Source organism: Aspergillus welwitschiae (assembly GCF_003344945.1).
Source record: "Aspergillus welwitschiae strain CBS 139.54b unplaced genomic scaffold BDQ94scaffold_9, whole genome shotgun sequence".
Taxonomy (NCBI): domain Eukaryota; kingdom Fungi; phylum Ascomycota; class Eurotiomycetes; order Eurotiales; family Aspergillaceae; genus Aspergillus; species Aspergillus welwitschiae.
The window spans coordinates 746,134-768,285 of NW_020798703.1; the positions used below are offsets into that span (position 1 = coordinate 746,134).

Here is a 22,152-nt window from a genome sequence, read left to right on the forward strand (position 1 = left end):
ACATCACTGGCTCACCGACGCTTTTAGCTCCCCTCCAAACTTAATTACACGAGTCCTGTCTTTGATCTTCCATCACAGAGCCTTCAATGGTCTCATTGTCATCATACTACATACAGTCATACATATTAGACACCACAAACACAATGTTACATCAACAACATGGTCAAGTGAAAGGAATAACTTCAAAAGTAGCAATCAAGGCCGTCATATCGTCAGCTCTAGATATCGGGCATCATCATAGACATCATCAATATGAGACAAGAAATGAAAAAAATTATGCAAAATAAAACAAATAGAAAAAAAGAATCAAAGCAACCAAGCAACCAAGCAGGGGATATAATTGAAAGCACAGCAAACGCTCCAAGTAGCCTTCCAAGCATTATTCATTACCATTTTTGTGAACCGGTTTGGAATCCGGCTCCCATCATCCATCCATCCATCCGTCCTGACGCCTCCCGTGCTAACCAACGCAAAAGACAAAACAAAACCATAACGACCCGCAAAGCAGGATGGATCCGACTCCCAGCAAAGTGTGCAGTCGTCGTTTTTCGTAGACTATGAGACAAGTCATGGTCTGAGTGTGACGCCTCAGATCACATTGCTCATGTCCATGGTTGACGACGGGGCGACGCTGTGGACCGATCTCGTAGCATCCAGGGACATGCGATCGCCGCTGAGCATCTTCACCACCTTCTTATCCTTGTTGGGTCTGGCAATGAGTACTTGGGCCGGGCAGACAACTACCTCATCGTCGCCTTCCCCCCGGTCATTGCCCTTCTTCACCACCAATGGGAACAGAACAACCCGTACTACCGCTTGCTGCGTTTCCAGCTCTTCATTTGACGTGGTCTCTCCACTGCGCTCATTCATCAAGGAGGCGTTGAAGTAGACCTGGCGAGCTAGATCACCATTGGTGTCATATTCGGGCTGCAGTGGCGGTAGCATGATGTATTCTGCCAGCTGTGTGCGCATCTCGATCGACAGGTGGACCGCGACACGGAGCACCTTGCGGAGCGAGTCCAAAAGCTGAGCCTCGACATTGGTAGGTGGCGGGAGGAGGCGCGACAGAGTGTCAAAGATCTCCAAGGCAACAGCCTCGGTATCGCTCTCACGCTGCTTCGAGAAGGTTGGCCGTTTCGAGAGCAGAGTCAAAGTAGTGGCACGCCACCGATGGATAGCACTGCGTGGGCCAATGTCGGCCAGTTGCTTCTCCAGAGACTTGAGCTTCTGCCGTTGCTCACGGTCCATGCCGAATAGGTATCGTGTGAAGATAAACTCCCATACCATGGTCATGACAACAGACATGAATACATCACGACGACGAACGCGATCGCTGAGGTAGGTGTCTACATCGGAACCGTCCAGGATGGCGTTGTCGAATCGGTCGGCAATCTTTTCATCTTGCAGGTCACTGAGCTTGCGGCACCGGCGGTGGTCGGAGTGTTTGGAGAAACGGAGGACCCATTGCTGTACATGACCACATAGCTTCTGGCAAGCAGCATCGAAGTAATCCTCGTCGCGAAAGACCAAGACGTCGTCCTGCATGGCTGCCGCGATCTGTTGCTGTAGTTGCTTCACCTTGTCGCGAGCATTTTCCAATTCCTCCCGTAGCCGTCGTAGCTCCATATCCTTCTGGGCCAACGCCATCTCCACTTCTTGTCGCACCCGATCGTGCATTTCCGCCGACAATTGTTGGTTCTCCGAGCGTAATTCATCGACTTGGCGATCAAACGTCTCCTGCATAACTTGAACTTCCTGTGCATGTGTGGCAGTGAGGTTGGAGCTCGTCGTCGCAAGTCCCGTATTTTCCTCGGTCAATCGGGCTACTTCCTTCTGCAACCACTCCAACGAGCTCTTCAATTGTTCCACTTCCGCATCTTTGTCCCGCAAATCGGCGTCGCGGCTGTTGAGGGCATGGTCACTCTTGCGTCGAGCGACGGAAGTCTTGCGGAGTTTATCTTCAGCTTCCTCACGAGCAGCGGCGAGAAGACGATTTTCCGAGATGAGGCGGTCGAGACGAGACTCAAGTTCTTGGAGGTGTTGCATACTTCGACGGTGCCGGATGCTGGGCGGTCGGCTAGGCGACCGGGGCGAGCTGGGCGTCTCACCCCAACCCTCCTACAGTAATAAACAGACGATCGGTCAGCCAACCCAGACCTTTCAATAACAACGAAAAGATCATTGCATAGAATGTATGAAAAAATCAACTAGTAGTACTTACATAAACGTCCGTCATATTACGAAGGGGACGCTTGCCCTTGTCGGTGACAGGGTCGTAGGAGGAAGAAGAGGCGATGCGCTCGAGGTTGAGGTCCGAGGCTGAAGAAGCGGGAGGCTGGGGCTTGCGCTCTGATTGGTCGTCAGTCTCCTGCGCCTGAGTGGTGGCTGCCGCCCGCAAATCTCCGCTGGCAGTGCGATGATTGCGTCGCAGCGATCGTGGAGTCGGCGTCTGCTCGAGGTTCGGCGTAATGTTGTGCATGCTCTTAACCCCTCGGATGCTACTGCTGGTGGGCCGCAGAATTGGCTTGTCTTGTTCCGGCGTCTTGAGCACCTCAGCCGGCCATCTACCGTCCACCACTCGACTCTCAGGTCGACGCTTCTTGACCTCGACATCCGTGTTTTCGTCAAACGGCGTCTCCTTGTCCGGCGTTGGCCAGGCCTGACGGGCCAGCGCATTGTCAGTAAACTTCCGGGTCGGGGTTTCGGGGCGAGGAAGCACATGTTCGGGCTTCATCTCCAGACGGGGCGTGCCGCGTTCGTGACCCACGGTTCTTGAGCCGGTGGATCGCTCCGTCCGACCCCTTGGCTCGTCCTCCTCGATGGTTTGCAATGGTGTCCGCGGCGGTGAGACTGCCTCTCTATCCACCCCTGTCGGCTGCGGCGAGGGTGTACGTGGCTGAGAGTTCTGGTCGACCTCCAATGACCACGGCCGCCGCGTTTGGTTATGTCGACCGTGAATGGATGGGCTGCGTCGTAGCTCACAAGTTGGGCTGGAGCGTGACGTTTCTCGTCCAATATCTCTACCAGATGGGGATCCTGACCGAACGAGTACCGACTGTCGCTCATGCACGGGCGATGGGGCGTATAGTGGAGCCTCGTGGTGGGAGAAAGGGCTGGGCTCTGCGGTTTCAGCTTCAACTTCCCTGGGAGACTCCTTGTCCTTCTGTTCTTCCCACCGTATGTCAATTTGTCTAGACTTCTCTTCCGGTCCGTCCGAAAGCACAGAAACATTGTACGAAGTATCTGCTTCAACTTCGATCGTAGGCTCGTTTGAAGAAGGGTGCAACCCAGTCTCCGGCTGTGTAGACTCATCTGCTTGAGTAGGTTCTGTAGCAGTTTTGGCATCGCCCTGCCCCGACGAAGGGGAGTTGGCCGTGCTGATGGGCGCCTCCAAGACTATCGCGCTGTCGCGAATTGCTTCCTTGTCAATAGTCTCTTCCTCAGCCCCATCTTTTGCTGACTCGGACGGCTCAACGGGAGCTGGTCGACGGAAAAATCCCCGTTCCAGTTCAGGAAAGATGCTGGCAACTTTGCTTTGCTTCTGCGACTCCGAACCGAGGGACTCGCTGCTAGTCTTTGCATAGATGGAGTGTTCGATATCAAGTGCGGTAGAGGGTGAAATTGGCGGAACAGTAGTTGCTTCAGAGGTAGCTTGTACGTCGCCTCGGATTTGCTGGAATGCTCTGGCGGTCGTTTTCCCTGTCGCAGTTGATGCGCTTGGATGTCGGATCACCCCTTCCGGGATTGCGTTCTCATCAAAGTCTGCAATGCCTGGCTCGAACGGGACAGCACGAGCTTCGGGTGAGGAATCGGGTGATCGTTCGGTAGCATCGACTTCGCTTTTCTCCCAGTCTATTATAGGCCAAGAGTCATCATCTTGTGCGCGTTGTTCCCAAGCCGGGGTCTCAGTTTCCTGTTGTAGAAAACTGGTGGCATCCTTCTTGTGGGGTTGCTCACCTTCTGGGTTCTTGACATCGAGGGTTTGGCTTTCCAGGCGCTTCTCTTCTTCCCCAGAGGGTAATCCTGGAGAGACATCGTCCATCTTAGCCTGTTCAGCAGCCAGCGCGTCTAGTACTTCAGTCACTTGCTCCTGGACCGGGATCGGGTCCGCTGAAGCACCAGCGTCAAAATCTGGCTGCTGTCCTCTATCCGACTCTACAAGCTCCTGCTCCGCCCTTTGCTTGGCCTTTCTGCGTTCCTTCTTGGATAGCTTCTTCGTTAGGCGAGCCGATGCCTCTGGCTGATCCGGAATGTTCTCTGACAGGTCTTCGGTCTTCGCAAGATCATGCTTTTCTGTCAGTGTTTTGGTATCCTGTTCTGCATTGGCCGACTCTAGTTCTTGCTGAACAACCACACCTTGTCTCTCCGCAGTAGACACTTCCCGGTGTTCGTCAAATTCTTCTGCGCTGCGGACTGGTTCCTCCTCAATCTGTGAGGTCTGGTTTTGTTCCTTGTCTCCATCATCCTGCGCGGGGGGAGTGTCCCATTGCTTATCATGGAGGGCATTGCTCGGTTCTTCGACAGGGGAGCGGGTGGTATCAAGAGTATATGTCAACCCTACCAAGCCTTCGTCCGCGGTAACGGCGCCTTCAGCTGGTGCAAGCGTGGGACTGTTTTGCTCATCCTTGGCCTGTTTCTTTGCTTTCTTCTTTTTCTTCTTAGATTCTTTAGGAGTGAGGACTGCCTCTTTGTTTGTCTCATCCTGGGCCACATCGCTCGGGAAGGTAGCCGTTGCTTCTGCGACAGATGAGGTGTTATTGTCTTCATCCCTGACCGTGTTGCCTTGAGGGGACTGCTCTGGCTCCATTGGAAATCCTAAATCTTCCGGTGCTGGCTCGAGAGTCTTGTCAGCTGAAGTAGCTGGCTCATCAACAACTTCGTTCAACGTTGCGTCATCTTGCACGGCATCTAAGCTGTCCTTGTCTTCTGTGGGCTCCAAGACCTGTTTGGAAGGTGCCTCTGTCACTTCCTGTTGGTCGACTAGCTCATTGCCCGGCACTGCTTCGCTCTCGACACGGGGTTCAGCTGCCTCCTGAGGTTCAGTTACCCCTTTCACTTGACTTGAACCCTTCTTCTTCTTCTTGTTTTTCTTCGTCTTCGCAACTGGTTCTGCAGGGGTTTCGCAAACATCGACTGCGGCTTCTCCTTCGGCAGCCTCCGGTGTAACGCCTTCGGAAATAGCATGTTCCTCAGGGGTGTCTTTCTCGGGTTGAACAATGGTAGAAGCATCAAGAAGCTTATCTCCTGAATCAAGCTCAGATTCAACTGGAACATCATTTGGGTGTTCAGCTTCCTCTCCGTGACCCTCAACAGGAGCGGCTGTTTCAAGGTCGTGTACTGCTGGCTCCTCCTCGCTCATTGGCGACCCGGCTGGCATAAAGGGTGCGTCAGGGCCGGGTTCAATACTGGGAGCTGCGGTTTCCACGGGTAGCTCGTCGGGAATAGCCGTGCCTCTTGCTTGATCATTGTCCTGGACTGACACACCCTGTTCGGTTTCGTCCCGGCTGGCTGTCTGCTCTGCCTGACGCTTTTTCTTCTTTTCTTTTTTGCTCTTCTTCTTTGATGGTACATTGGTCGTAGAATCTTCAATCTCAGCTGCCCCCTCGACAGACTCCCCTTGCTGCGTGATTTCCGGAGCTTGAATGACTTCTTCCACACGCATCTCCGTAGCCTCGTCCGCCAGCTCGTTTTCTGGACTAACGCCAAGCGACTCGTCCTTTTTGACAAGCTGTTCATCTTCCTGCCCAGCGCCCTCTCCAATCGACGCCTGCTCTTTCTCCTCTACCACATCCTGAGTGAAGACATCTTCGACCACATTTCGGTCGGTGCTGAACTCTCCTTGCTCCTCCACTGACGTCTGCCCTGTTCCATCATCTGGCTTGGCCATACTTTCAGCGGGCTGCGTATTTGAATTTTCGTGCGCATCACCCGACTCCTCCAGCTCGTTGAGTGATAATTGTTCATTTTGGCTTGATATATTGGCATCCAGCTCAACGGGTTTAAGTACTTCATCGGGGGGGATGGAAACTGGGTCGTCTTCGGTTTTCTCATGCTCGAGTTGGGGTGGATAAGCGAAAGAAGTCGCTTGCTGTTGCTCTACCTGCGGAGATACCATGTCATCAGTCCAAATCAGATCTTTATCGTTCTCGCCGTGGTTTTCGGTGCCGTGGGACTGATTGTCTTTACCGTCATCTTCAGCAGGTACATTTGCCGTTTCGAGCGATTGTTCCGCGGTCTTCGTTTCGCTGGGCACTTGGGCGTCGCTCGAATGGCGAGTCTCATCAGCAGGCTCTGTAGCATCGGCTAGGCTCTTGGACTGGCGTTTCTTGTCTTTCTTTGCCTTCTTCTTCGCTTTGGCTGACATGGGAGGGGTCTCCTTCTCAGGATCTTCGGGTTGTGGACCAACTACCTCAGAGTCATGCAGAGCAGGGATTGTAGCGTTGACAGGCGTCTCAGGCTCAACCACGGTTTCAGGTTCAACTGCAGACTCAGGTTCAAGCGGCGTTTGAGGTCCGACTGGGGTTTCAGGCTCGGTAGATAGCTCAGGATCTGCGGGAGTATCGGGATCAATTGGTGTAACTGGCTCGCTCGGACCATCATCTGCACCAGTATCTTCGTTTGCCTCTGTAGTCATGCTTTTCTTCTTCTTCTTCTTTTTCTTCTTGGACTTAGAAGAGCCACTGTCCTGTTCAGCAGTTGCATTCACAGGCTGAGTATCAGCCTCTGTGGCAGAAGGTTGTGCATCATTGGCCTCCGGACTCCCTTCGGGCTGCAGTTGTTCCGCTGTTCCCGTGGCCATGGTGTCTGCCGCTGGTTCATCCTCTTTTCCTGTTTCCTTGGGAGTCCCAGAAGGATCTTCAACCGACTCAGACTTCGGGGTCTTCTCTGCGGCATCAACCTCGTATGACGGTAGAGTCACCGGATCCTCAGATTCTTCGATTTTCTCCTCAGCCATAGGTTCGGATGAGTGCTGTCCAACGTCTTCAAGACCAATGGCATCTGTAACAGTGGCTTGACTTTCATCCGGCAAATCAAGTGTTTGTTCAAGAGGTGTTCCTTCAGCGGGCTGCTCCGAAGCAGGCTCAGCCTCCTGAGACTGACTTAACTCCGCATCATGGGAATCTTGGCACAGTTCAGAATGAGCGTCTCCTTTGGGCACAGGCTCATCATCGTGCTGACCGACGCCGATTGCATCGGCCGCAGAATCGCTGGGCTCAGAAGGTTGCGATTCTGGTTCCGCGTCTGCGAAAGAAACCGACTTCCGCTTTTTCTTGTCCTTCTTCGCCTTCTTTTTGGACTTCGATGACTCCTGGAAGTCTTGAACAGGCTCAGTAGGTTCAGCCGGCGCACTTGATGCAGTTTCAATGTCCTTAGGTTTCTCTGCTGGCGGTTCTGAAACAGTGTTCTCAGGAGTGTCGACATTTTCGGTCACAGCAGAGTTACTGATGTCCTCGGGAGTGTCAGTAGGCCCGCTGCCTGCCTCAAGTGAGGTTTCGTTGCTCTCATCCCCTTGCGCGAGTGCAGGCTGAGACTCATCAAGAGTGACTGACTGACGCTTCTTCTTCTTTTTCTTATCTTTCTTTGATTTGGTAGAAGATGTAGGCTGGATTTCTTCTTGAACCGGCTCTTCGTGGCCCGCGTCAGCAGCTGTATCTTGGTCGGCTCTGCCTTGCTCCGAAATGTCAACGCTAGCAGCCAGTTCCGCTGGAGACCATTCTTCAGAGGCCTCTACGCTTGTAGAGACATCATCCTTTGATACGGTAGCTTCAATGGCTGCTGTTTCTGCTTCGATATTCTTCTCGATCGGAGCACCATTTTCAGCAGTATCAGCCATGCTTGTCTGGCCTTCTTGTGCCGCATCTGCTTCAGATACGGGTCCATCGTTCTTGGGCTCGGGCTGCTCTTCTGGTAAGTCGGTGAGCTCGGCATTTTCCTTTGATGGCTCGTCGCCTTGAGGCGCTTGATGAACGGCATCCGCGGTTTCTGTTGCTGGAGCCTCTGTCTCAGTTGCAGTCACCTCATCGGTATTGTTCCTCTCAGCGTCATCCTGAGTTTGCTCCTCTGTAGAAGTAGCTTCAGATTTCGATACGCCATCCGCTGAATTTTCTGGCTCAGCATCGGTGAAAGTTCCGTCGTGATGCTGGTTTTCTGCAGCGTCTGCAGACTCCGTATTCTCCAGTACGGCATCTTCAGAAGGTACGGTTGCATCTTGAGCCAAATCGCTCTGCGACTTTTCGACTGCAATGGCGGGAGACTCTTCTTCAGTAGGGGCTTCCTTAGACTGCTCTAAAGGGGGCCCTTCGCTTGCCTCTAAGTTTTCGTTCGTCGGAAGATCCACTTTTCCATCCAGAGACTTTGGCTCCTCGACAGCTGGGTCTTCTGGTGGAGCATCCTCGGGCACGGCCACAGCTTCTGGTTCGGGCGCCGACGTAATGTCAGCGGTTTCGGCCTGCTGCTTCTGCTGCTTCTTCTTTTCCTTCTTCGCCTTCTTCCTCTGAGCAGCAGTCATGGGCGGTGCTTCAGTGGTTTGCTCTACAGAGGCCTCAATTGTGTCGATGGGTTCTGTCTCTTGAACTGCCTCTTGTTGTTCTTGCTCGTGCTCTGTGGGGCCGGAACCTTCGGCAGCGACGGGAACTTCCGCTGGTTCAACCGTAGGGTCAGTGTTGTCTAGGGGAGGCTCGACAGGTGCGAGGCTCTCGTCAGGCGTCGCAGGCAGGCTTTGTCTCTTCTTCTTCTTGTTCTTCTTGCTCTTTTTTCCAGTCGGTGTAGAGCTCCCCGCTTCAGATTCAGGGTCGAGTTCAGGAGCCGGCTCGACCGCCGATTGATCGGGCACATGTGGTGCCTCATCATTGGTCTCGGTCTGCTCCACCGGCAGGGTTGAGTCGCTAACAGTGGCATCGGCGAGGGGCTCCGCTATAACAACCTCGGAAGCCTCATTATTTTGCTGGGCGGCGGATGGCAGCTCACCGCTTGTTTGGAGGAGCGGGGGCTCGGCGGAGTCTTCTTGACTGGGTTCGGGCTGATTAGGCTCAGCTTCGGGCTCAGGCTCAGGCTCAGCTTCGGTTTCGTCCAGGGCGGAAGATTTGCGATTTTTCTTCTTCTTCTTGTTCTTCTTCTTCGGCTGCTCCTCTACTGTCTCTTCCGGTTGAAGCTCTCGAGTTTCCCCAGCCAAGTCGCCTGTCTCAGGCTGTTCTCCCTCAGAAAGCTTCAATTCATTGCTTTCGGTTTCCGCAACATGGCTTGACAATTCTTTGATTTCGTCGCCAGCCTCATCTGGAAGCTTCCACTCGGGGGGCTCTTCACCAGCCAGAGTTGTATGGAGCACTGTTTCACTCGCGGTCGCGGCCTCAGTCTCAGGAGCAATTTCAGGCTCCGGAGCAGCTTCGGTTTCGGGAGTAGCTTCAACCTCAGCTGCAACTTCAGGTTCTAGGGCAGATTCGGTTTCGGGGGCAGCCCCAGTGTCAACAACAGCCACGTCCTCAGGAGCAAGCGCAGATTCCGTAGCAGGTTGAGCTTCGGGAGCAGCTTCAGCCGAAGAGGCTGGCTGGGAATTCTCGGTCGGCTCTGTCTCTAGTGAAGTTGCGGCAGCGCTCTTGCGCTTGTTCTTCTTCTTCTTTTTGCTACTTTTGCGTGACAGAGAAGTATCTGGTTCCTCAATGGCTTCCTGAGAATTATCTTCGGGTATAGCTGGCTCGGGAATTGTTTTCGCTGAATTGGCAGCAGGTAAGTCCGCGAATTCCGTGTCGTTCTTCTGCAGCTCGGGTCCGGTCGCTGGGACGTCTTTTTCTTCCTGACCCTCGGACGGCTGTTCTTTCTCCTGCGCCTGGGTATTGGCTTCTAGGTTCTCGTCCATTTGCAGCTGCTCTGTTACTTTCTCGAACTCAACAGGCTCTGACTCAATGGCTTCGTTCGCCATGGTGAGCTCCTGCGAAGTTTCTTCCGGTATTGTAATTGTACCCTCAGCCTTAGGTGTCTCCTCAGGCTGATGCTCCAAAGCCGACGCCTCATTCTCTTCCGACTGCACAACATCTGCAGAGTCATCATGGCTCGCCATAGGAGCAGAAACAGGCTCAGTAGGTGCTGTAGTTTCCTCATGCAACTGGGAGTTATTGGCATCCTCCGTAGATTCTGTGGCATGGCGGGGGATATTGTCGGCCGGTGAGGTTTCGGGCACATCAGCCACTGTAGGCACGTCCGGTTCAGCTGCCGTAGCCTGACTAGTCTCCTCGTTTGCAAGTTTGGCACCCTTCTCGGAGGGCTCACTATCTTCTATACCCGTAGTAGTTGCCGCTGCCTCGTCACTTGGCTTGGCCTGGTTGTCCGTAGCGTCGTCCTCGAGAGGTGTCTTCATCTCGATTTCCTGGGGTTGTTCGCTCGTGTCTGCCGCCTGCTTAACGACAGCCTCCTCAGCTAGTTGAGCTGCCTCTAGGCCCGCAGATGCTTTAGTAACCTCGGTGTTGTCTTGAACAGCCGTAGAATCTTCGGAAGGCTTAGTGTCTTCGGCATTAACAGCCTCTTCTGCGGTCAAGTCTTGAGATGCACCTTTACTCTTCTTCTTCTTCTTTTTCTTGGCCTTTTTAGAGGACCCTGGTGCGTCCGCAGACTCTGCGGCGTCAGCAGGAGGTGCTGCTTCAACCTCAGGCTGTGGTTCGGGAACTGCAGGGGTCTCTTCTGCCTTAGGCTGGTCTATTACAGTTTCTTCTTGTAGAGTGCTTGGTTCTTCCGCGGCAGGCGTATCTTGAGGCATATTCGCAGCAGGTTGTTCGGGGGCTGAAATGTCTCGGTTGACATCGTCCATTCCTTCCGTCTTCACTTCTGACTCCTCAGGTATGATTTGATCCGCCAGTTGCGGCTCTTGGGCGCCCTGCTCGGTTGGCTTATTGATCTCTGCTGAAGCTTCACCGGTGATTGAAGTGTCACCAGGAGTAGGCACTTCTTGAGATGTGGGCTCGATTTGCTCCTCACTTTCCGCAGCAGGCGCTTCGGTTAAAGCAGGTTGTTCCGCTGGAAATGGCTCTTTTGTCTCTATCTCCACTAGCTTCTCATCATCTCTAGGCTCAAGTGCAACTTCCCCTGTCGATTCTGCGGTCACCGTAGGGTGCTCGGCGGGTGCTGTTTCTTGGAAGCTGGGCTCTGGGTCAGCCTCAGCTGCGGTAGGTAAAGGCGCCGTCTCGGTGGCTATCTCGTCGATAGCAGCAGCAGGCTCAACCGGTCCTAGCTCCTGAACTGTGGACTCTGGCACCTGCTCAGATAGCGCAGGTTCAGTAGAATTCTGCCCATTCTGTTCCTCCTGGGATGTAGTTGGCTCATCCGAAGCTGGGGTAGTCTCGGGAGTGCCTAGGTCAACGCTCTTGCCCTTCTTCTTCTTCTTATTTTTCTTCTTTTTCGACGTCGAAGACGTAGATACATCAGCGACAGGCTCTTCGGTTTCTTTATCGAGGGGCTCGTTCGTAGCGTCACCTGCGGCTTCGGCAGCGGGATCCGAGCTGAGGAGAGTATTGTCGGTCTTGATAGGTTCCGGCTCCTGATGCTCGTTTTCAGGAGCCTTCTCAGATAGGGATGGCTCTTTTTCGCCCTCAGTAGGTCCAGCGAAGTCGCTTACTGGCACTTCCTGAGAAATTTCTGTCTCCACAAGAGCCCTTTCTCCCTCCGGCTCCTTCGCCTCGACGGGAGTATCCTGGACGGATATCGCCTCAGGCCCACTGGCGCCTAGTCCTTCGGGTTGATCCTGTGTGGGCTCACCAGCATTCTTTTCAGTGTCGGCGGGAGTAGGTTCATGGTTTTCCGTGACGTCTCCTGTAGCAGCCCCCACCGGTTCCTGTTTAGCCTCTGATGAGTCTTCACAGGATTGTAATACATCCACCTGGGTTTCTTCAGACTGAATAGCGATCTCCTGGTCAGCAACCCTGGTCTCGTCTGTGGCCACCAGCTCCGGACTCTCCACAACAGCTTCCTCACGTGGCGCGGATTTCTCTTGTCCCTCAATCTCAACGTGTGGCTCTGCCGCAATGTCAACAATGTCGTCCAAGGCCTTGCTAGCATATTCAGGCACCGGGTGACTAGCATCTGCCACATCCCCGGCATTGACTTGTTCCGGATTGTGCTCCTCCGTTTCTGCTCCAGCATTTACGGCGGTGGAAGTCGTATCGACATCCGCCTTTCCTTGAACAGGTTCATCAACGATCAGGGCAGGTGCGACATTCTCAGGCACGGCTTGAGAATCTGTGCCAGTAATAATGGGCGTGGAACCTGCTTCCTTTGAGGTGAAATCAACCTGGAAGTTGCCTGGCTCCTCAGGCAGACTCATCTCGTTCTTGGCATGATCAATTTCGCGAGCTTGTGGTTCCTCAGTTTGGTCTGGCTTGCCCAGGACAGAACCAGCAACGGCTGCCACGGCCGTGCTGACCATAGCCGCAACGTCTACAGGTGTGTTCCGTTGGGCCGACTGAATCGATCGATCTTTCTCTGACGTCAGGAGATCTGAGGTAGGGATCTGGACCGGAAGGTCTTCACTTGCAGCAGCTTTGGCATTGTGATCGCCTTCCTCGAGAGTTTGGTCCTTCTCTGGAGTAATCTGCTCTGCGGAGCGCTGAGAGTCGAGTGGACTATCATCGCCTGTACCAGCATCACCTCCAGATAGCACATCAGTCATGGGTTCGTACTTTGCAAAATCATCTCTTGTCTGTGTTGGTGTAGTTTCTGCCACACCTTCGCCATGGAGCACTCTGTCTTCAGGCGTAGACGGGCGTACTTCAGGAAGTGATGGGAGAGCCTCCACGCGCTCACTTCCAATATCTTCTTTCACACCAACTGCAGAACCTTCTGCTGAGGGAAGGGGGCCAATTTCTGGGGATGGTGGCAACTCCTGGTGCACGCTGACATCCTGCAGAAGCTCGGAGGGCGAATGGAACTCGTATTTAAGCTTCTCCTTCCTGGAAGGAGGATGGTGAGGAATTTGACCGAACGAAGCGGCGGTCGGAGTACCTTGTTGAGAATCGAGGAAATCATACGAGCCCTCATCGCTTGATTGGTTCTGTGCAGCAGAGGTCTCTACAGCCATAGCCCGGGGCGGTCCCTGAACGTGTTCGCTCAGGTCAACCATTTCCCACTTCTTCACATCTGGCAGAGCTGCGAGGTCTTCCACAGACGCGTTTGCTGAAGAAGTCTTGCTCGAAGGCAATGAAGGGAGGGGCTCATCGGAGGGAGCCTCCGACTTGCTAGCACCAAAGCGCTCAACGAGCCACAAGGGCCGGATTTCACGAGAATTCTTGAACTCGGTAGAAGCTGGGCGGCGGCGACCCTGTGTCGGAGAGCCAGGGGAAGGAGCGACGACCGAAGAAACGGAAGGAGACCGATTCGCTCGAGGTGACGTTGGTGGTCGACGGAAGTGCAGTGGCACGGCAGTAGGTGACTCGGTTGACCGCAACACAGACGACCGCCGAGATCGTTGGCCTTGGTTCTCTTCCTGGGACCGGGCCAATTCAGGGGAAGTTGGTCTACTTTGCGACGTGGGCGCGGGGTTGGCGGTCTTCTCCGAGGCAGGCGGCGATGCAGAGCGACTCCGTGGCCGGGAGTCAAGGACATCGAGTCCCAACCCTGTGATATCAGGATCCAGCCGCCCCGAAGCACCACGATGATCATCACCCTCGTCTACCTTGACTGGCATTCCGGGGCCCTCCTCTAAAAAAGACTGTTGCTCGTCGTCCTGAAATTGTTCCCGATCCTATACATGGAAGAAGAAGAGAGATAATCTTAGTATATGCGCTGTACGTGAACTGTCAAACGGATATGGGAATAGCCAAGGCAAAGCCAAAATTTACAGGTAATGGGAAAAACAACCAAGCACTATACCTTCTCAAACTCCGACGATTTACCAGATTCCATCATGTCTTCGTATCTTTGTCGACGTCTCTCTTCCCTTCGTTGCCTGCTAGACTTATAATGTTCAACGTTAATGTTCTCCGCGTCATCCTGCTTGCGAGACTCGCCATCCAGCCCGTCTCCTCGACTGGAGCTGCGATGCCGCGATGATTTCTCTCTACGTCCAGACCCGATCTCCGATTGGACTTCACGAGAGGCATGTTTATCAGCAAAGGATGTCTCTTTGTCTTCTACCGGTGCTGAAACTCTTGACCCAAAAAGATTGCTCAAGAAACCGCCGGGCTTTGTCTCCTTCGTCTTTTCTTCCAGCCTGGCGGGCGAAGAGGTGATGGAAACTGCGTCTTCATAGTTGTCGCTACTACTGCGCTTGGAACGCCTCTTCCGTCGCTTCTTCTTCCCTTCACCTCCATCAGCCCCGACTGTGATTGGATCAAAGTCATCGTCGTTTGGCTCGATGTCACCGCTGCTCTGCTCTGGAGTGTCTCGCAATGGCGAAGGGCCATCCTCCTTGGTTCCAGGCCCTGACACGAAGTAAGGAGAATCGCGCTCTTGCGTGGAGGTCGAATCGCTCGCTTTCCCCTGCTTCTCCATTGACTCTTCTGGCTCGAAACCACCGGGCATAGAAAGGACCTCCACGGGAATCTCAGAAACGCCCTTGCTGGCGGGCTCCAGGTTTGGCTGATTAGCAGGGCTGTCGCTAGCATTACGCTCTTTCCTGCGGCTGAGGTGCTCGATAACTTCTTGCGCAATAGATTGCCGGGGCTCATTAGCAAGCTCTTCACCAGTACGAGGTCTAGGCTCTGAAAAGAGGGGACCATCCTCGATGCGGTACTCTGGTGCCATCTGGATGTTCTCGTCATCGTCTGGCGTCTCGACTTCGCCTTCCACAAATCCATGAGGCACGGACCGTGGCACGGGCGCTTCTTCCCAGGGTGACACAAACTGCACCTTCGGCTCCGAGGTAGGAGGAGAGCGCCTGGTATGGAAGGTGGGATCATCCGTTACAAGCGAAGGGTCAAAGCCTGCAGCTGCAGTTGCAGCAGCAAGTGCAGCCGCGAACTCGATATCTGCTCCCACCATGCTTGGGGCCTCCTTAGTTGCAGATTGGGTAGAGGAGCTTGGCGGCATCTCCCGTGCAGTGTCTGCGGTAATAGGCTCAACCTCTTCAATGTGCTCGAGAACTCTAGTCTCCTGGTCGATAGATTCATGCTCGGAAGATGTCGAGGGCACTTCGTACTCATGCGTCTCATGCTTGCCCCATGATACTCGTGAGCCGGTTGTTTGCCGTTCAAAACTGTTCTCCTCTTCGTGCCGTCCAGGGATCAATATGATTGGCGTCGCCCTGGCGGAGCCAACCTGGCTATGGGGGGGTGTTGGCTCAGTAAGCGTTAGTCCGGGTACAGGCCACGGCAAGCCATTGTAGTCAGGGTGTGGTTCCTCTGTTACAACAGCAGATTCGTTGGCAGGCTCTACTTCGATAATGGTTGGCATCGAGGTGGGCTCTCGGCGTGTGTAGGTATCAGGACTGTAGCGTAGCTCTTCAGGGGCGAAGAATTGAGCATAGTCCTCGTAAACGGGCTTTGTGCGAGGAAGTGGGCGGGATTGCCGGGGCCTCACATCCTCTGGCAGGCGGTCCATCTGCGAAGGCACATCTGTCACGGTTCTTCCACTTTCCGACATTGGCAGACTTGATGCAATAGACTCTGAATCGGAAACGCGGCGCCTCTCTGCTCGACGCTTTTCACGACGCTCCTCGTGCCGACGTTGGCTCGCGGTCTCGGAGGAATCATCGTTCGAACTTCTTGAACGCATCGTGCCAAAAGCAACACCACCTATCGCTCCTACAGCAGCAGCACCTATCAATGACGAGGAATCTTTCTCGCTTCGTGAACTTTCTTCCTCGGTTCTTGACTTTTCATATTCACGTTCTCTCTGCTGGCTCGCTCGACGCTCAGCATCCCGAAGCGCCATTTCTTGCTCTCTATCAACGAGTCGCACTCCTTCACCGGCATCGCCCTCGCGTTTCAGACTCTCGAGGCGATTTGCACGTCGCTCCTTGTTAGCCTGCTCCTCAGTCAAGTCAAACTGTACCGAGGCCTGGTCTTTCAATGTCGAGCGACGTCTAAAGCTTGACGTGGACGTTCTCTCAAGCGGCTCTGCGTGAAAGACCGGAGAGGAGTCACTACGCCGGTGTGCCCGACTGATTCTTGAAGAGATATCACTTCGTTCAGCATAGTCTGCGGTCCTCTGGTTCCACCTGTCGCTTCTCGATGGGGTTTCGTAAGGCATGAAAGCGCTTGCAGGAGTAGGGTGTATATCAGGTACGCTATAGGAGGGGATGGATTCGCCTTGAGAAGTGTATACCGCCTGCGAGACCGGTGTCACTGGCTGTGGCTGCTGCAGGGGAATGGGCCCTGGTCGGACCAATGTCGGCTGGGAAGGAGGTTGAGATGACACCTTCATGGCGTCGAAACGCGAAGGGTCACTGGTGGGAATAGGAGCCACATGTTGAAGGCTTCCAGTACTACTTGCAGCATCGTGACTGGACACCTTGGAGTCCCGGTGGTATGCAGATGCTAAGGCGGCCGTACCGAGACCAGCTGCGACCGCAGCTTCTGCGGGGAAGCGGTTCTCCGAGGAGCGAGACCTTCTCTTCTTCTGCTTCTTCTTGGTCTTCTTGCTTCCCCAATTCCAAGGCCATCTCGATGTTCCGGAATCAGACGAGTGAGAGTCAGTGCTGGGGAAATGACCACTTTCGCCGAACGCAAGGCCGGAGGTGACACTTGACGAGGACTGGTCACCTGAGTCAAGATCTTCCCAGCCCTCATCATTAGCAGCAGATGACTCATAATCAGACCGACCGGATCGAGACTCCTTGGCGACAAGGATCTCCCCAGTGCGCCGATGTCCTCGATGAGATGAGGTGGCCAGTGCTGTGGCGGCTGCGCCTAGACCCAGTAAGGCAGCATCCATATCTGTATCCGTTTTCTTCTTGCTTCGCCTGTTGGACTTACCTGACTGGCGCTTCGCATATGCAGACCCAAACGCCAGATCCGCATCGAGTGATGATGAAGAAGAATTATTATTGCTGAACGAGAAGATGCTCTTGCGCCTCTTGGTCCGGCGCTTGCGGCGGTTCTCGGATGATGCAGTGAAGAACGAACTGAAGCCACTACCCACAGTCTTTCGGGCGGGCCTCGAAATATCCACGAAAGATTCATCAGAAGAAGATGCCTTTCTGGGCTTCCTTCCCCTCGAAGATGCACTGCGGCTCCTGCTTCTGTGGCGGGATTCGTATTCTGACACGGCCGCTGTTCCAACTGCCACACCCAGGGCCGCATTCCTCAGGGCAGCCTGTCGCTGACTTCTAGATGAAGAACGGGAGCGAGACCGAGAACGTAGTCGAGATCCTTCATATCTGCTGAGTTTTGAGTCCGAATGATAGGAGCTGTGATCGGTATGTTCCCGCGATCGGCTTCGATGGGACCGTCTGTAAACACCGCGAGAGGTCTGGCTTCGTCGACCAGCTGTGGAAGCGCCTTCACTTTCGTGAATCGAATGCCGAGAGCTCGCCACCTCACCCGTTCGAATGCTATAAGACTCGTCGAACTCCTTACTACTGAAGATGGATTTAACCGCATATCCACCAAGCAGCCCGGGCAACCATGAGTTTCTCGACGACCTTTTGCGACGCCTCCCTTCGTCCTCCGACGACGAGTAGCGGCTTGCCTTATCAACACGCGATCCATTACTGTACCGATCAGCAGAGCGACGGCGAGGCTTATGGTTATGCCTGCGAGGTGCGTCTTGAGATGTCGTGCCGGGCTCAAAGCAATATTTGCAAACCCCGATAGATTCCGTGTAATCCTCGAACATGCCGACGCCTTCTGGGTCCTTCCAGAAATTGATGAATTTGTCCAAGGGGCCTTGTTGACGTTGTTGAAAAGCCAAACCTCCGGATTGGAAAGGAGCACCGTGGTATACTGCAGCATGATCTGGGTGTAGCGGACTTGCCGCATACCCCGCCGCCGCCGCTGCCGCAGGTCCTGCAGCAAAGGGTGACATGTTCTGCGGAGGGGGAAATGACGGGGTTTCTGGGTAGGCCGGGAGTACATCCTCGTAGTTTTGCATATTGTACTGGGAAGAATGCTCAACGCTTGCGGAGGACTGATGATGTTGGCTCATCATATAACCGGCTGCTGCACCGGCGGCGGCGGCGCCAACTGCAACACCCCCTCCATGGGAATGAGGAGGCTTTGGAGGGCTGGATGTGGTAGGTGGCATGTAGGTTGCAGGGGATTCCGAGATAGTGTGCCCTGGGGAATCCATAACCTCAGCTCCTGACATCGTCGTTGCAGTGGTAACGGCAGGTGGGCTAGAGATTCCAGCCGTCTGTACCGAGGGCCTTGGCGGTCTTGACAATTTTGGTGGTTTCGGGGCAGAGGCAGATGGTGTTGCTTCGGGCTGTTCCATTCCCAACTCAGCGTCATCCATAAAGTAGGCCGCAGCAGCGCCGACCTGGCCCATGCTACTTGGCTCTGGCGGTGGGTTTGCGGTAGGCGATGCTGTCATGAGATGCGCTTGGTCGCTGGCGGCAACCAACGGAGGTTTAGGTCGAACCCCGGGCTGGTCTTGGACAGACTGTCCCTGATCACCGTAATAATCAGCTGCTTCTCCTGCAGGGTTTGGCGGTAGGTAAGGCTCAGCAACGTATGTCGGGAACTGGCCAGGAAACTGCTGTGTTACATGAGGGTCGTAGAATGCGGTTGCATGCGGCGGACTGGGCATTGAAGTGGTTGGCATTGCCTCAGTAACTGGAGGGTACGTATGAGGGCTCGCGGTGGCGAAATCGCCAGGGGAAGGAGGCATGCCCGGAATTACTGGGGATGCATACAGATCGCCTGACTGAGTACGTTGTCGTTCCCGCCGATCGCCATCACGCTCACGCTCACGACTCGGCGACCGGGCTCGTTCGCGCCTGTGGGAGCTTTTCCCTTCTCCGCCTCCATTGTCTCGGTATCGATCGCGACGGTCGGTGGTGTCGTTTGAGTCTTGACGCCGGGGCGCGCGTTCGACCACCACCCGATCGGATTCGATGGGGGTGCCCTGGTCTGCTGTCGCATAGCTCGAGGCTACCGAGTCGCCTGCCACACTTGGAGCATAGCGCTTATTCCGGCTGCTGGAGGATCGGTAGTTGGACAGATCACCCAAGCCACGATCACGGTCGTCACCCCGTGAGGACTTGCGGCTTACCGTCGAAGATTTCGAGTCGGTTCTGCGGCGGCTGCTACTCTTGGAGCTCGAGGAGCTGCGGACATCCGAGGACGAGCGACCCCCGCCCAAAAGGGCTTTGAACATGGTGGGCAGAGAGCGATCAAAGCTCTAGCGACTCAGGCAACCATGTGGAATAGAGGGTAGACGCGGTCGCCTAATTGAGCAATCGAACCAAGCAGGAGTGGATTGAAAGGGAAAGGAGGGTAAAAGAATTAAAGATGAATAAAAGAAATCGTAACAATCGTAACGGGGTCGTTAGATGGAGAAAGGAGAGACCGTATGAGCGAGGTGAAGATGGGAGTGGAAGGGAAAGAGGTGATGAATTGAAGATGAGAAAGAAAGAGGCGGGCGGGTATAGATCGGCGGCGATTGTTTTTGCGACGGGCGGGAGGAAAGTAAACAAGTGAACCGTGGTTCTTTTTTTCTCGGGAAGTCGGAGGGTCCCCCAAGCTGGAGCGGAGACCAAAAGCCAGAGAACCACGGTCAGCCTTTCAGCACAAAAGCAACAGAAGAAAAAGAGGCGGGCTGGCAAGCGCTCGGTTGCTCCAGACAATCAGCCACTAACAGCTTTAGCGTGATGGGCCAGGATGGAGCACGGTGGATGAGCAACGAGCGAGGGAGTCCGTGAGTAAGTAACTAGTTTCGGGCTGGGTTAATAATCTCATCATCCAAAAGGTAGTTAGTTACAGAGTAGTAAGTATGAGACCATGAAAAAAATGTAACCCAAAGAAGGATGATATAAAATGCATGAGATGATAAGATGATGATGATAGGAATCTTTTCTAGACTTGCGAATCTCTGACGTGCTAAACAACAAGGAATGTGGGGTATGTTTTGCGATCGATCAGATGCGGGCGGGTGGTGATGGCAGCATTCATCGGATCTGAAGGGGAAAGATGGAGATGGAGATGGTGAGAATGCACTTACAGTACAAGAAGTTAGTCTGAGGTCATGGCACGCTCAAGCCCTTCTCTCAATCCTTCCATTTCCTGCGAGGGAACCAGCGAAATGCGAGGGAATCGGAAGGAAATGAACAAAACTCGCGGTGAGGCTGGGGAGGTGGCCGGGGAGTCCCGGGCACGTGCCGGGGCCCATCGAAGAGGCTGGCTGGACCACGATTCATTCATTCATTCCTGACCTTTCATGACTTACTTTCTTTTACTGGGATCCTCCTAGACTCAACTAAGTACTAACTAAGTAAGTAGTTTCCTTCCCCAAATCGCCCGATTGGCAACCACTTCAGTGACTGCTGCCACTTAAGCTCCTTCATTAGCTGATACGTCATATATCGTCCCATTCAGCGCTGAGCTGACTTCCTCTACGTACCCAAGTCTAGTACTTACTTAGTAACTTCCAAACATGTAACTACTACGCTTTTAACACTTCAAAGCACATCCTTCATGCATACAACCTGTTCACAACCTATTCAAGGAAATAAAGATACGCTTACCGAACAAGAAAAATTAACCTCCTATGCGAAATCCCGATTAATACAAATTAGTTTATCTAGCAGCAGGAACTTTACTTAACTACATACATCCAACATCTGCATGCACGACATACCTCTCTAATCTCAGCCGTGCAGACACTCCTTCGACTGAAACAATGAACAACATGACTACGCCAATATTGACCACGTCTCATAAAATAAAGAATACTCGTCAGGAAGACATGTAAACACCCACTTATCGATTACAAAGTACATCCACTCCCTCCATATCCCCCTGCGTGCAACTTATGCTTGAGGAAGGGCGCGTCTAGCGATCATTTAGACACAGTAGATACTAGAAGGTAGCTAGCTAGCTCATCGGCAAGGTGGATTCAGTGCTACTAAGTAAGCTGCGACTCGACCACCTCAACAACAGACCCCGAGACACCTCAAGCAACACCAATTCAGTATCTACTGGCAAAGGGAAGTTGCCAGCTGAATTCTAGTTTTCACCTTTTGGGTACTGCATGCTCGGGATGGTCACGCATCTTAAAGGAACACCCGAGGATGGCCCGCTCACCCACCCCTTCCAATGAGTGAGTGACATGCAGCATTAGCTGAGCCCACTATGGGGTGTGTGTACAAAAACTGACAACTGGCCGGGCGATTGATTATCTGCATGCCATGCCAGAGACCGAAAAGGAGCCCACGGTGCATATGAGCTATTCACGTTAGCAGCCGAGATGATCTGGGCGAATCAAACATTTCCCAATCGGGATGCCAGCGCATTTGGATGCTCTGGCCGAGCACCACTCATGGCATCGACAACAAGCCATGCCCGTTTGCTTGGTGCAATGAGCATCTGCCACTAAACTCTACATCGGTCACAGTGGTACCTAGTCTGACTGATCATCCTGTCTTCAAAATATCCTCTGTCTCCAACGCGATTCCACGCCCACATCGGCCCGGTTCCCTCATGGGGGAACTGAGGGACAGAAAAGAAAGGAGGTAAAACTTCTATCAGAAAAAACAAATAGATAGTCATGCACTGTACGGCCGTAATTGGAATCCTCGAGTGTACTGTACGCGGGGTGAATCCTTGATCCGCTGAAATGCAATCAGACATCCCTCCCAATCCGTTTCCTGTCTGCGAACAGCAGGATGCAAGTCGACGCCACTAGAAACTCCATAAAAAAAAAAAAAGCAAAATTTGATCCCACAACAATCCAATCCCAAAAATATCAATGGCAGAAAATTGCCATAACTATGACGGTAATGTTAATCTCAGATAGCCGCCTCTCCCTTTCACATGCATGGGACAAAGAACAAAGATGCATATCACAGACGCTGCGAGAAATCACCAATTATCAACGAGGGGAAACCGAGCCAGCCAGCCACCATGCAGCTCTCCCCGTATATAACATGCTGTATCACATGCCAATCGGGGAGATGTGGTCTAGTATCCTATGGAGAAAGATGCAAGGAACATTCCTTTCCCGCTAAGTGTATTGATCCGCAAGTTCATGTGAAGAAACAAAGAAAAAAGAAAAAGAAAAGAAAAAGAAAAA

General features: G+C 53.5%; 5 protein-coding genes across 5 annotated transcripts; all 5 read right to left on the reverse strand.

The window, feature by feature from the left end:
- Positions 1-69: 69 nt before the first annotated feature.
- On the reverse strand, positions 70-4,502 carry lah (involucrin repeat protein; the record flags this gene model as incomplete). Its single annotated transcript, XM_026765517.1, has 3 exons — positions 3,958-4,502; positions 2,222-3,852; positions 70-2,118 (listed from the first exon to the last, which is right to left on the reverse strand). Coding segments are annotated over exons 1-3 (3,241 nt in total), but the record flags the coding sequence as incomplete, so codon positions are not given.
- A 2,180-nt stretch (positions 4,503-6,682) lies between these two features.
- Positions 6,683-7,446, reverse strand: BDQ94DRAFT_139883 (uncharacterized protein). Its single transcript, XM_026765518.1, has one exon. The coding sequence runs from the start codon at positions 7,420-7,422 to the stop codon at positions 7,102-7,104; it is 321 nt and encodes a 106-aa protein (XP_026628627.1). The 5' UTR covers positions 7,423-7,446; the 3' UTR covers positions 6,683-7,101.
- A 5,278-nt stretch (positions 7,447-12,724) lies between these two features.
- On the reverse strand, positions 12,725-13,115 carry BDQ94DRAFT_139885 (uncharacterized protein; the record flags this gene model as incomplete). Its single annotated transcript, XM_026765519.1, has 1 exon — positions 12,725-13,115. A coding segment is annotated over exon 1 (312 nt), but the record flags the coding sequence as incomplete, so codon positions are not given.
- A 636-nt stretch (positions 13,116-13,751) lies between these two features.
- BDQ94DRAFT_139886 (uncharacterized protein) lies at positions 13,752-16,792 on the reverse strand. The gene has a single exon (XM_026765520.1). The coding sequence runs from the start codon at positions 16,342-16,344 to the stop codon at positions 13,846-13,848; it is 2,499 nt and encodes an 832-aa protein (XP_026628629.1). The 5' UTR covers positions 16,345-16,792; the 3' UTR covers positions 13,752-13,845.
- Positions 16,793-20,663: 3,871 nt separating this feature from the next.
- BDQ94DRAFT_139889 (uncharacterized protein) lies at positions 20,664-21,770 on the reverse strand. The gene has a single exon (XM_026765521.1). The coding sequence runs from the start codon at positions 21,708-21,710 to the stop codon at positions 21,453-21,455; it is 258 nt and encodes an 85-aa protein (XP_026628630.1). The 5' UTR covers positions 21,711-21,770; the 3' UTR covers positions 20,664-21,452.
- Between the last annotated feature and the right edge of the window lie 382 nt (positions 21,771-22,152).

Bases quoted from the DNA above. Each gene is read 5' to 3' on its own strand.
- BDQ94DRAFT_139883 (XM_026765518.1), bottom strand. From the start codon at position 7,422: ATGTCGACACTCCTGAGAACACTGTTTCAGAACCGCCAGCAGAGAAAC.
- BDQ94DRAFT_139886 (XM_026765520.1), bottom strand. From the start codon at position 16,344: ATGAAGGTGTCATCTCAACCTCCTTCCCAGCCGACATTGGTCCGACCA.
- BDQ94DRAFT_139889 (XM_026765521.1), bottom strand. From the start codon at position 21,710: ATGTCTGATTGCATTTCAGCGGATCAAGGATTCACCCCGCGTACAGTA.